Source organism: Haemaphysalis longicornis, unplaced genomic scaffold, assembly GCF_048455015.1.
Source record: "Haemaphysalis longicornis isolate Haplotype H1 unplaced genomic scaffold, Haemaphysalis longicornis Haplotype H1 scaffold_5, whole genome shotgun sequence".
In the NCBI taxonomy this organism is placed as follows: Eukaryota; Metazoa; Arthropoda; class Arachnida; order Ixodida; family Ixodidae; genus Haemaphysalis; species Haemaphysalis longicornis.
The window spans coordinates 58064564-58078930 of record NW_027526385.1 but is presented as its reverse complement, the minus strand read 5'-3'; the positions used below and the strand labels follow the sequence as shown (position 1 = coordinate 58078930).

The 14367-nt window shown below is 49.1% G+C and overlaps 1 protein-coding gene across 1 annotated transcript in view; it reads right to left on the bottom strand.

Annotated features, from left to right (window-relative positions):
• The window catches only part of LOC144138266 (uncharacterized), a 32869-nt gene extending 20256 nt beyond the window's left edge, over positions 1-12613 (bottom strand). The window contains exon 1 of the mRNA XM_077670453.1: positions 9925-12613. Within this exon, the coding sequence (XP_077526579.1) occupies positions 9925-10403 (479 nt within the window). The 5' untranslated portion in view covers positions 10404-12613. The remainder of the gene's footprint in view (positions 1-9924) is intronic.
• Positions 12614-14367: the final 1754 nt, after the last annotated feature.

Below are 14367 nucleotides of genomic sequence, written 5' to 3'. Positions count from 1 at the left end.
TTCTTCCAAAAAGCGTTTAAAAAATCGGATAGCGGTGATCGATTTAGCAGGCCTGCTTAACAGCGCGTGTCGCCTAAATGGCGCACAGGCTTTTTGCTAAAATTGTCAATGCAGACCGAATACAAGTTTGTTGTATTCGAAAGATTTCGTGTTTTACAGTGCCCCCAGCGGTTGTCCGGAAGCAAACGATGCGGTATTCACTGAGAAATTAATCAATTTAGGCTAAAATTTTGATTCAGCCGCCAAATCGTGTGTTTCCGGGACGTCAGCAATGAAGTCAAAAGTGCGCGTATTCAAACGAACTTCCACTGCGTCAACCGGCTGTGCAGCCTTGCTTGCCGTCAGTCCTTCCAGATGGCGCTACCATACTAATCCACGGACCGCTGTGCGCCGTTGCTTTGTTTTTGACCGTATTTGGACCTGGCTTGTTTTTGTTACTGTAGAAAGTAATTGTTTCGTGAAACATGGGGTATCCTTGACAAACAGGGTCACGTAAGACAACGTTGCTTACGGCAATCGGCCAATGTCGTGTAAGACATATACTGTGCAGCTAAAACAAGCGTAATGCGCCCAGTACTAACAGCAGTGCGTGTCAGTACTTCTGTGTTTACGTGCATTTTTGCAATTTTCATTGTTTACCCCACCATTCTTATGGCTGTAAAAAGCTTGTTCGCAAAGCTTATGAGCCCTGCCTAATTTGTGTTTGCCTTTGCCGGCCTCAGCCAATCGCACATATGGACACATGATATCACAGATTCTGTTGTGGTAAATAAGCTAGCGGATCGCAAGGCCATTTCTTTTTTTTCCTAATCATATAGCTTATTTGAGTGAAGTCCGCGGCGTTATAGGTGGTGTCAGTATGATTCTAACGAGGCGATCTTTCGAATGAACTAAACTTGTGTTGTCTGCATGTCCCCTTTATGGACGGTAGTCTTTTTGACGCTATATTTAAAGGGACCATGAAGACAAAATACGAAAATTCCGGGCCATCTCCACTAACATTAAACCTGGGGAGGGGCGAAGCATGCAGTGTATGTGTATTCTTGGCGCCTTTGCGCTTTTGCCCACGGAGATGAAATCGTTAGGGGGTAGAGGTACACAGGTTTGCTGTAAATCTCGTGTCTTTGAAGCACGAAGTGTTCTTGCGCGAAGCGTTGATCAGTGTACGTACCGGTGTTTTAGTACCGTGACTTCATGATACTACGACAATATGAGACGATGACGACAAGATACGCCGACAGCCCGAGTGCCGAAAAACTAGACTTTGGCAGCTCACTCAGCTTCATTATATCTACGAAAGGAGGAGGAAGACTAACGTTTACTTCTTTTTCAGGGAAAAGGGGGGGGCGGGAAAGGAGAGGAAGTGGAGGCCTCAGTCCAGGCCGCCTTCAGGCCCCAGGCTGCGCCAGGGAGATCAGGTACTCCTGATCCTCCAGCTGGAAGCTGTCTATGCTCCCACTTCCCCAGTGTGGAGGATGGGGTTCGGTAGGGATGTTTGACGCACTCCCCCAAGAGGTGATAGGTGGGGAAAACAGTTGGTTAAATGTGATGCAAAATTGTCCTGTTGTAGTTAGTCTGTGTTTGAATTCAGCGCCAGATTCGTGAGTCTTGTGTGTTCAATGGTGCAAGACGTCTGTGCATGTTTTTGGAACTGAGTGGCTAGTGGATGCGATCGGAGGTGTGTCGTCGGCCTCCGTTGGGAATGCTCGGAGTAAAATGTCGCGGGAAGCGGCGTGAGCGCCTCATTCCCGGGGAGGGAGGCATGGCCAGGCGTCCAAGCAATGTGAACGGTCGGTAGAGTTCTGGCGTGTTGTAGAAGTGTGAGCTATGAAAAACGTGCTTTTTACCTATTTTCGGATGGCGCGTCATAGTGACGTGCTATGGACCTGCACTAAAACAATGGGCGTCCTCGATTATCAGTCCCGGATCGTCCGCGGACTGCCCGACGCGCGATCCGGCGCTCGATTTTCCCATGTATTCCTATGGGGCTTCCGGTCCGAACGCAGTCCTCGGACTGCCCGCGGACCGTCCAGGACTGGTAAATCGAGGATGCCCAATGTTCAGTGTGTTAATTACGTGTTAGCACTCAAGTGATACGATCAAACGGAACTAGAGGCCCCACTACAATCTCCCAGTCATGTTTCTTGGTGGTGGTTTAGCTCGGCGGCCGCCAATCGCACCAACAAGATTCTGTGACGTCATAGAAAATTGCCGGAAAGTGGCTAGGGAGTCATCACTGTTGATTTGAATATGTTTTCATTAATACCCGATTATTTCTTCGAATTTTGCGATAAAATCGGCATTGTAGTTATTGGGTCCAAACAGCCCTTTTAATGAACCGAACTTGTATTTTGTCTTCATGGCCCTTTCAACGCGGAAGTTCTGGTATTTTTGTCTGTCCCTCGATTCAACGGTATTCCCACCCAAGAAAACAGGTGAAACAAACCTTGAACATGAATATAGGAATGAAAACTCCAAACTTCTAGAACTGCCACCATGGCTCATGCATGTCCACAATACTCATCTCAAAGGAAACTTCAAGCATGATACAGGCAAAATATGAGTACATAACCAAAAGCACCACAGTTCTTTTAATTAAGAATACATGTTGGATTAATTTTTTACAATGGAAAATTAAAAAAATCATGACCCATTACTCTCTGTCAAAGTGAGTGCACAGCGAAGCTGTTAATAACACAGCCCATGGGTGACGGAGTTTTCCTCAAAGATATAAACTCATTAACTAATCATGACAGGTAAATGAAACTTTTAGTAATGATAGAGTCGTCGTAGCGGCCGATTCTAATATAACTTTTGTTGGGAGAGTTTCGATAAAACTCTACTTACAGCCGTTTTCTGTAATCATACTCTTCACGAATTGCCCCTGCGTTGATAGCAGGGGGTATTCTGTATCGTTTACAATTTCGCCGTGGGAGAATTAATCAGGGCTAGTAAATGAAACTCGGCGTAATGATTGAAGCGTTTTGCTGCCAATTGTAATTCAAATGGTTTTGGGAAATTTTTGGTAAAACTTAAAACAGTTCCACTCAACGTGAAAGCTGCCAAGTGCGGAGCAGGGGTTCGCCAAAGGGGCTGTGGCGTCCTCTTTTGACTAGTTTCAGTATCAGCCTCGCGTTGATACCGAAGATAGTCAAGAGAGGGTGGCACGGTCCCTGAAGAGGCCTTTAACGAGACATTAAACTGAGTTTTTTGGTCAATTTGGCGCAATTATGCCTGACGCCATGATTTTTTCTCTTATTAACAGGAAAGATGTTTAGGCTTGAGCTTGGTCCGTCTGTGTTCGCCAAAAAAGTACCAGGAAAAAATACCCAGCGCACGTGAGGGTGCGCTTCGTGAAGGGCGTCCCGAATCGCCCAACTCAACCTTCGAGAGCACTATGCCCAGAGTTCGTCGTAGCGTAAATCTATCGCGTTCTCTTCTCTTCGGCAGTTCACGTGCGTTTGCGCCTCAAGTGGGTAGCACAGACGGCGAGTTCGCGAAGCCGGTTGCCGTGGATTATAGCGCGTGCTAACGCGGTACAATTTGGTAGAGATGTGAAAGACTGCTCACAAAACAGATACGGTCCAGCCAGTCACGCAGAACTTTCAGCGGCAAGTTCGGAAATCCGTGTGAGGTGGAACAGCCGGGACTCCGACATAGGGACAAGGGCCGCCAGCTCTGCTGTTTCTCCAGCCTTGCACCATTAGCGAAAGCTGCGCCAATTTCTTTTGTAGCGTAAGGTACACTGGCCAAGGTTGAGCGGTTTCGCGTGTGCCGGGCCGTTCTGCTCAAGCGCAAGAAGCATTGGTTTGGATCGGATCGGATTGGATTAGCTTGGATTGGACTGGATTGGCTTGGATTGCATTTGATTTGGATTGGATTGGATTAAATTGGATTGTGTTGGATTTAAATCCAATCCAATTTGAGTACGGGTGCTGAACTTTAGCTCACGCTACGTATATCCTGGCTAAGCCACTGCTAATTTTTTTTTATATTATCGTGTACTGATTTAGGGCCTTGCAACCACGCGCAGCCCGGGAAGCGCCTCAACACTTTGCATATGAGTAATAGGATTGACATCAGCTTCGTAACGCGAGAAACCCAGACTTGACCCCGACCAGGGCAAGCGGTGATCTTTTTGGAAGCCTCTGTTTGGATACGTGAGGCCGCGTGGCTACGGTGGCTGGATACCGTGACCCCGGACTAGCTACGGCGACAAGGCGAGCCTTTAAAGTGATCCGCGCTTAATAAAAGTTACAGTCGTTTTCCGTTGAGCACTCGCGAGAACATTCGATTGGCCGCGGGGTGTTCTTGCTCGAGGGCATGTTATGCACACGGAACCATAACCACATGAAGCTGCGCTTTAAGAAAAACACACAACGCGTTAAAAGCAATGTCGAAGAGAGGCGAGATAAGAGGCTGAGACGTTATAACAAAAGATGTCGGCCCAAGCTATTCGAAGCAATGCAGAAATAAAAGATCACAACCAGATGCGCGCGAACAGTGCGAACGCGGGGAAATGGAATTGAATTGAACAAACCTCCATTTCATTCGTCATTGGAGGAGCGAGGGGGGGGGGAGGTAAGAGCATGACGTGTGGGAGAGTTCATATGAGAGGAAAATGTATTAATTGGAGGGCGCGCTGCAGACGACTATCGTCTTTCGGCGACACTTGAAGCGAAGAAAGCGGATACACGGCCATTTTTTAAAGCGACAGCTTTCTTGGTGAAACCGATGGCGACCTGTAAAAATACTAATGCATTTCCCCATAGACAGGTTGGTCGACTGAACAGCTCTGTGATATCTCTAAAAACCCGACGTGTGCGTGGAAACCGGGCTTCCAGTGTGTCAAAACGGTCACTTGAAAAGCGCGAAAAAGAAACTCTTCTATAGATAAGAAAATACACGTATCGATGATGACGAAGGAGTACACTAGTAGTATCCCTTTATCTCATAAACCACGTATCGTTATACACTAAGATCTTCCACGCGTTTACTTAGTGCGCAAAAATCGTCTCATGGGTTCGTTCTTCGTTTGCGATTTGGGTCTTTGAAGGTTTGACCACCTACTGGACGCACTTGCAGGGAAGGTTGGACTCACTTTCAGCGAAGGTTTTGACGCGCTTTTGATGCGCCTTTGACGCGCTTTTGACGCGCTTTTGGCGCAGTTTTGATGCGCTTTCGACGCGCTTTTGATGCGCTTCTGATGCGCTTTTGACGCGCTTTTGACGCGCTTTTGACGCGCTTTTGACGCGGTTTTGATGCGCGAAAACTTCCGCGCTTTTCTCAACTTTCTGCAGCAAGGGATAGTAAAGTTTTTTCTTTACATACAGCGGACCTGCTCGCCTCAGAGTGGCAGGGGTTCGTAATGGTCATGCAGGTTTGCAATGGATCCCCTGAAAGAAAGAGAAGGTTCGAATAGTGCACGACAGCTGGCGCTGTGCTAACTATTGCAACCCGTTGTTGCACTGCTGCGAATATTGCGTTTAGAAATCTCTAAATATACAACAGGTCGTTGTATTTTGTTGGCGCAACCTAGTAACACTATGCCTGCACTTAAGTGTTTTAGTGTGCTGATTTTCTGCCTTGCCTGCGCGGGGCTTAAAACCCCGTTCTGCATGGTGCAAATTTCCCCAGCGAATTCGCAGCTCCGGCAATACTATCTATTCTCTTTGCTGTGCCAAATGTTTAACAAAGTCGAACTTCTCCGGTGAACGTCGCTTGGCATTTGGCAATTTGTCGCAGCAATGAAAATGGGAAAATAAATCGTTTTGCGGTACGAGCGGCGTTGCCGCTGCGATTTCGCTGGGGAAATTCGCGCCGTGTATAGAACGGGCTTAAGCTCCTTGTAGGCAAGGCGAACAGCTTAGCAGAAGGTCGAAAAGACTTTAGTTGAGGGACTCGGTTTCGGGATGAACAAGAAAGATAAAAAGCGTGAGGTTATGAACAGGTGAACATGTCAGCGTGCACAAAAGATGACCTCGTGAGTCACCAGAGTTGGTCGACAGAAAGTTGCAGTACAGTCAAGCCCGTTTATAACGAATCCGGATAGAGCGAATTATGCTATATATCGAGCAAAAGCGAATCTGTTACGAAAATGCATGCGAAGCATGTTCCTTATAACGAAGTTCACATCGGATATATCGAACTCGGCGCGCCTATAATTGCCACCGAAACGCATGGTCTCGGAGCGGCGATTGAGATGCTGATTGGCCACGATTGAGAGGTTGAGCCTCGCATGGAGCAACGTGACGCCTGACACCTTCCGTAACTGTTTCCTACGCACGGGATTCACGACGAAGCACATCCAGTCAGCGAGTCCGGACCAAGACGGCATCATCGGCGAACTGCGCGAAGAGCTCGCTAACATTCCAGATGCTGTGCCGAGTGTCCTTTGAGGATGTCCTGAGTGTCAAAGACGACTTTGCCGTCAGTGTGAGCCCCTCAGGCATAGACAGCGTCACTGATGTCATGGCAGCTAGTGCTGCTGAAAGCACCGAAGAGACTGAAAATGTCACAGGGGGCATCCTCAGTCTCTTCGGTGCTTTAATGAAGGTTAAGGAAGCGCTTTCGCCAGTCCATGGGCTCTGCCAATATTACTTTGATATTGAAGGACACGGACTTGAACTGGCGCAAACGACGTCTCCGCCAAAACGAAAGTGAAAATGGAAATCACCGCTCTTTTGTGAAATAGGCAGTTAAGGCGGAAAGTAGCTTTATTGCATGCAATAAATGCATTGTTTTGTGTAAGGTAATGACATAATCGATGTGTTTCTTTCTCTACGGGGAAATGGCACTGGAGGTTCCGCGTATTGCGAACTCGTAACAAAAAAATTCGTTATAGACGTGTATGACTAAATCGAACTATTGGATATATTGAACTAATCGCGGTGCATATTACAGATCGCTATAACCGGATTTGACTGTAGTACTTAAGCCCTTGCGCCTGCTACCTTAAGGCATAAAAAAGAAATACCGTGAACAGATTAGTGAACAGTACCCAATTTAATGGTTGATAATTTGGAAAGCACGCATTTGATTGTCAAGTGTACGTGTTAAGTAAATGGTTAGCAAGCAAAGTTCAGGTCTCCCCTAAGTGCCGCGTCAACGCACTTGCCCTTCGTTTACAACGAAGCATGAATACTCGCACGGCCAGGATTCTGATGAGGAGCTTCACAACTGGTGTAGGTTGAAGTACTCTAGTGAGCCACATCGCTGGGGAAAGAGCGTTTGTTGTCGCCAGTATTCACATGAGCGCTCGGTGCTTACACCAAGCGTGAAAGCGAAAACCTCGGCAACTAACAACGCCGCAACACTCAGATAAGACGGAAGCCTACAGACAAGACAAGGCAATGCAAGACAAGACAAGACAAAATGGAATCCTGCTCCACCGAATCGATAGAGTTTTATACTATACTCGGTTACAACTCAAGAACGGCACCACCTCATGTAGTGTATCACTCCGCCAAAGCGCCGGACCCGTGACGTCAGTGCGCGCACGTTTTGAAAGGGGTTTGCTATGAATGCGTGATATCGTCTGCCTTGTCTCACGCAGTTTGTTTGTCGTCACTGGAGTCGTTTATAAGCATGTTAAGTCTAAAAAATCACGGGAACAGCTCACGCCATGTTCAAAATATTCCCAGTAGCGCCCTACTTGCGCCGCGCGGGGAAACATCCGGCTAGGGTGATAAGGCACAGAGGCAATTTCCGGTGCCGTTCTTAAGTTGTCACCGAGTATAGTATATGTTTGCGGAGATAAATTGGTCGCAGTTAGCACAAGACCGGTATAATTGGAGGTCTATAAAAGAGGGCTTTTAGCCCTGCAGCGGGGGTAGACAGGATGATGATGATGATTAGGATGATGATGAGGATGATGATGATGATATCACTATGAAACTCTAAGGGCCGTATTCTGAGTCCCTCCTCCACTCCATTTGCTTCCTCTACTCGGCTGAGGAGAGAATTTCGCAATGCTAATGCATGGGCAAATCGATTTCAAGGAGCCCCTCCACTGGAGGGTCGGGTAAAGGAAGGACTCAGAATACCAGGGTAAGACTGAATGGGATCGCCAATCCAGCAGGTGTACTGTTTGTCGTTCCTCAGGACAGGTAACAAATGCGTGCGGGGGATATAGCCCAGAGTGACTAAAAAGGGGGAAAGAGTGCGATGTTATTGGCAGTTTCAACGGCGTATACACGTGCACGAATTACGAAACGTAAAGCGCCGATCCGCGATGACCTTATCTTTTGTGGCTTCTACGCCAGTGTGGTGTATCACGTCTTAACAAGGCCGCCGGGCGCGCCTTGCCAATGTCCGACTTTTGGCGCCATATAACGGACACGAGACCTTGTGAACTGCCAAGTATCCTAACACCACGCCATATATTAAAACTGTACTTTTGATCCCGATAATTACTTTTTCGATGGCGTACGTTGTCTGAAACCGATATAACAATTGCATCAAAAGGCAGTATTGAAGATACGTTTATCTACAAAGCTTCCCGGCCCTGAAAACAAAATACAAGCGCCGCGAGATTAGTAAGAAATTGTGACTCCATTTGACCTTCCCACAGAAAATTCGACGCGGTTTTGATAAATACACAACCGGTCGTACAACTCTGGCGTCGCGCACAAGCATGCATCTTTTCTATTGATGAGGAGAAACATGTCGATTGTTTTGAGGTTATCTACTGTTGTTTCGACTAGTACATGGATCATACTGAGTCCATCAGACAGACATCGTTCGCATTGCTTGATACCCCCCACCCTTTTGGCATCTTTTGGCGAAATAACTGCGATTAGCTTCTTTTATTTTCTTTTTCAAAGGTTATCTAAGTATATATTACCTATAGCTATCTGCGTGAAAAATTCTCAATTGAATTTCGCATGAGCTGAAAGTTTCAAAACGTTTCCTTTCTTCAATCCGCAGTAGAGCCTCAGAAAGGGCGCAACCTTTGTCAGGCTTAACGATCCAATGCAGCTCTATAGCAGGGGCTGGGGTAATGCAGTCTAAGGTCCTGATATTCGAATTTAAGGAGCAGTCTTATTGATACATGATTCCAGGGAAACGCATTTCCAAAGCACATTTCCCTTTAGTTTTCCCTAACGCATTTCCTTTTATTTTCCAAGCAAGTTGGCTTAGGAACGCGGGGTGGTCACCGACCGAGTGCTGGCGGCGACGGTGGCGGCTCAGTCAGCGAGAAGTAGTCGTACCTCCGGTTGATCAGTCCCCGTGTTTTTCTTTTTAACCAAGCCGAGGTAATAGCGAGTTTTAGCTGACCGTTTTTCACGGTCCGCTGCACTCCGATTGCAAGCGGGAACGCCACTGCGCATGCGTGGCGCGCTTGGTCGCGAACGGCATTGATTCCGGTTGCGCTGAGCCTGCCGCCGATACCGGAGCGGACTGTCAAAAACTGTTAGCTAAAACTCTCTAATATGGAGTAAATACCGCAACATTCAAAACAAACCGATAACCTGGTATTACGCGTAACAGACCGGGGCTGACTCGGACAGACAAGGCAGATAACGGGTGCGTGCCGCAGAGAAGATTATTATTTGGCGAGAGGCTGAAAGAAAGGAAGCGGACCGTAGCGATGAAGCAATGCTGTGCGTAAAAGTAACGGCAAAAGCACGACAAACCTTTCAAAAGATCGCGAGGCCACAGGCCATAAGCGAAAGGGAATGACCATCTACACGACCATCCAACTAAGCGAACGAAGGTTGCTACAATGAATAAGAAAAAAGTTGTGGCCTGCATGGTTCTGTCATCAGCTGTGTACACACACGCCCACTTATAAGAGGCATTATTTTAACGGTTGCACGGTCCGAACTCGCCAGGACGTAGACGCGCCAGGACTGCCGTTATTATTGTGTCTGTCTCTGAGGGTCTGCTTCCTCCCTTATACGGTACTGAAGAGCAACTCACCTCCACAGCTTCCCCAAGGTCTTGCTGAGCTCGGCGTTGTGGAGGTGCGGGTACTGGTCGGCGAGCTTGCGTCGCGCCGCCTGCGCCCACACCATGAACGCGTTCATGGGCCGCTTGACGTGCTGCCGCTTCTTTTCGGAGCCCGTCTGACGCGTCGTCTTAGCCACCAGCGACCAATCGTAGCTTTGGAGCACTTTGCTCACCGCGGCCTGTATGCCCGGGTTGTCGTCCAGCGGGTCGGCCGACATGCCCTCGGAACTGTCCCCCGAACAACTGTCGTCATCGTCGTCGAACACCCTGGCCGCCGCGGCCGCGGCAGCGTCGGCCATGGAGGAGGACGACGATTGATGGTGGCCGTGCTGGTGGTGGTGGCGGTTGCGCCGGTTGGAGCTGGGCTCCATGGTGACCAACTCGATGACCTTCTTGGGGAAGAAGGACTCGTCGGAGAAGCCGCCGCCTCGTCGCGGAGTCGACGGCATGGCTGCGCTCTGGCTGAGGCGTGACGTCCCTATGGCGATTTGGGAAGCTTCTTGAGAAGCTGCGGCCCTTCGTGGAAGGCGAGTGGACAGCAGGGACAACGCCGTACTATGAAACCGAGGGTGCGCTTTGCAATGACCGTTGACGACGGTCACTCTTGAAGTATCGAAAGGTGTCTTTAGGTCACCAATCCACGTTGCCTTCGCAGACTTGCTGCTACGCCCTCCACACTTTCTGTTCCGTGGCCCCTTGGTAGAACTCCACCAGAAGGCTGAAGAGCTGTCTGACTCTTCCAACGCTTGGAAAGTAGAATATGCGTCGAAAAATGTTTCACAGGGTAGCCAGACTCTCAAAACTTGAGCGATGATTCTTCAAATGACTGAGTCAGCGAGGAACAGGATCCGCCCTCTTGATCTTGAAGACGTGAAAGTGAAACGAGGCTGAGAAAAATATTCCTGAGATGTGGCAAATTCCAAGCATGCCTGAGATCGCCAGACGGTCTTTCACAATCGTCGCGGAGGTGCTGACAGCTGGATGCGAAAGCAAAAACACGGCAGTTCTTTGTTAGTGGCTGCCGAGGAGAGGAGTATTTGGTGCCAACTGAGGTGAACAAAAGCCGGCGCTGTTTTGTGCAGCGGAGTGACAAATGGCTCCGCGCGTTCACACGCAGTCACACAATCACACGAGCACCGTGTGCATCATGCTAAAATATCCTGCGTTTTGCCTGTGATTTAGGATTTGGGTCACCACCAACTTACTTTCGCGTTTAGCTTCTGCTAGTCTTAGTGCAATGCCTGCGTGAGAAGGGTTGGCGAGGGAAGATAACGTGCCTCTGTTGGTGCGGCACATGAACTCCGCGCTGACGCGGCACAGAAATTGCACTTGGCGCAGCGAGGTTGCTGCTTTGATCCTCCCACGCCTCTAAAAGGTCAGTTTCCGAACCAGCTCTTATACGCTTCCTTCTTGCAAGAACGGTGCACGGAAGTGCGTAGTGCGTTACTTAACCATAAAATTAATGTCCTTTCCGCTGCGACTGTCAGATGAGATCATTTTGGTGAAGCAAAAAATAGTTGCCCCTGTGCCCGACAGGCGGCGACTGGTGGAAGACAGCTTGATTCTGGCCTTTCTGCTTCGTGGCCTCGTTAACATACACAGGAAAAATGAAAACGAGTGTTCTGCAGAGCAAGTGCCAGGCCGTGAACTGCTCTCCTGCAGGGATTAACTTCCACGTCAACCCGAACGTTCATGCGCCGGTGTTCGTTTCGGTAATCCTTTGCGTTTGGTACACAGGGCGTCCGTACGGCGAAGGTTGCAAAACCGCACTCAGTCGTCAGTTGGCCGCACAACACTGAGCACTACACAGTTCGAACAAGATACACGAGTAGACGCCGTCGTTAGACTGGATGTCGAAGTCTTCGGCTGCTGCACCGAAAGCACTCCCGTCCGTATCAGGACATCGAGAGTTTCCTTTTCACACACGTCGGATCAGCACATCTATCGGTCAAGATACCAGGACCTGGGCAGTCCACACACGTCCTAGGCGGAAGCAGCGGAGTATGAGACGGTGCAGCACAATGTCGTCTATTCGCTGCTAGCAACAAACACCTTCACTTTCCTTGAAGACGAAGCGAAGAAAGCCGCAGCTTTTCTCGTCTCGACGACCACGAAGATGAACGAACCGCAGTGGCTGTTGTTGGACGAGTGACGGGTGATCCTGGTAGGACAGCCAGACACGTCCCCCAGCCAACTGTCTGGGCGACGTAGACCGCCGATCAAGCACCCACTCCAACGAGGGGGGAGGCGAACAGGAGAGAGGCGAGCTCGTTTCGTTCGGAAGGCGACCGGGCTCTCTCGATATGGGCGCCGCAGCCCGGGCCTCACCAGGGATACCACGAGCCCTTCGCCTCGGGTACGTCGTTGACGGGGCGCCGAGGAGCTGGTTGCCGCATGCCGAGGCGTTCTCCCTCGCTTCTATTCTGGTCTCGTTCGCCGCGATGGCACAACGACGGCGGCGGCAAGAAGGCGGAGTCGTCGTCACTCGCCTCCTCGGTCGCGGCGTGCTGACGATGCTGGCGTAACTGCGCTCCCACCGAGAGACTCAAGGAGAGAGGCCGCGCTCGCTCGGGGAGGGAGCCGCTCAAGGTGCTCGCTCCGCCTTCGGGACGTCCCACTTGGGAAACTTACATATTTCGTCCCCCTTTCCTTCCCCCCGCCCTACACGACGGGGGTCTTTCTCTTTGCTAATGTCTTTGGTGTTTTGCGGCCGAGTCAATGAAAGAGATATGGGAGACGAACCAGTTAAACGGCCTTTTTTCAATGCGCGGGAGTGCGCCGCGACGGTGGGCGAGCGCGCTGCCTTTTGGCGCCAGCTTGTTTCTTTTGATTTGGTGTCGTCGGACTGTCGATGAGTGTAGGCGATACGTGCCGCCGTGTAAAGGTGCAGCGACTCGTGAGACGGCCACGGCGCCATGTCTGCGTTCGGCGTAGGTTAGGGGAGTACTGCTGACCGCGAAGGCAAACTTGCTGCTTTCTAACGAATGGCACTACGACAAGTACTGCAGATGGCACTTTTTTTTCTCTCTCGGTAGATCAAGGATGGAGGCGTTGTCGGTCAAATAGAATATTTTAATGATTCTGTGATCAGTCGGGCCTCATATTTTCCTTTCTACCGTGGTTCTTTGACCCACCCGCCAATTTCTTAGATACTGAGCACGCTTCAATATGTTGTTCGTCATGCCTGCATTAAGCCTAAAAAATAATGAACCTATTAGCACACACGGAGCATTGGGGATAGATTTCCACGTTGTGTCGTTGAGTTTCCTATTGAAACAGAGAGTGCGAAATATTTACACCTATCATTTCGGATTCTCGTCTCTAGTTACGCGAAATGAGTAAATGGAGTACAGGCAGACGGGAAGAAAAAAAAATCAGGAGCCTCGAAATTCTCGTCGATGAGCTTCTGAACGGCGTACAATGGCACGACATTGATGTTCGATTGATTTTTAACCATGTGACAGCCAATTATTTAAAGGAGCCAATTCACGTGTAAAGCGCTATTTAAATACCGGTATCTTCAGTTTAAACTTTAAACCATATGCGATATTGTGGACGGTACACCACGAAAACGCACATAACGAATCCGGCGTTTTCATGCCAATCCACGCTCGAAAGTGTTTTCAGTCCAACAAGACAACAGAAAATGTTGACTGCCTAAATTTATATTTTAATCGGGAGCCAAAACTATTCGTGGTTACAAACGATTTAGTAAAATTCCCGTGTGTTCCATGGTCACACACAACCCTGAGAAATTTTAATAGTGAGGCAACTGCATGCATGTGCTATCGCTACAACCATATCGCATGTAGTATCCCTCAGCGTTATGGCTCCAAGCTGCTGTTTAACACTTTTATCAGCGCGAGATACGACACGTAGCATAACAAGACACAAGACAAGACAATGCAAGACAGGAAAAAGACACGAGAGAACGTAAGCATCAGTGTTCTCGTGTCTCGTTTCTTCCGTCGTTAAGGATACAGCCGACTCGTCCAAGCCTCAATGTTCTCTCGCGTAACATCACTAAGTGCAAATAAGCGCCGTAACGGCGAGTAATGAAAGCTATCACTCCCAAACAAATTCTGGTGGCTCATACAATGTCACCGAAAAGACCGGATTGTACGATAACCCTTACACCTGCAGAACCTGTTTAAAATCATGCACACCTCCGTCTATCGACGACAATGGTTGAACGCGAAGCTTTCTCGTGATGGATTTCTCTGGTTGGCCACTCCCACGCTCCGAGTATGTGCTCCTCTGGAGGCAGACACCACTTTTCTAGAATACCCTCAGCAACTCTCGGGTGTGCACTCCATAGGCCTAACGTTTGGGTTTGGGGTGTACGGCGCGAATCGGTATACCGGCTGCTTGACGCTCGCTTCGACCATGTCGAAATGGAGCGATCGGATAGAA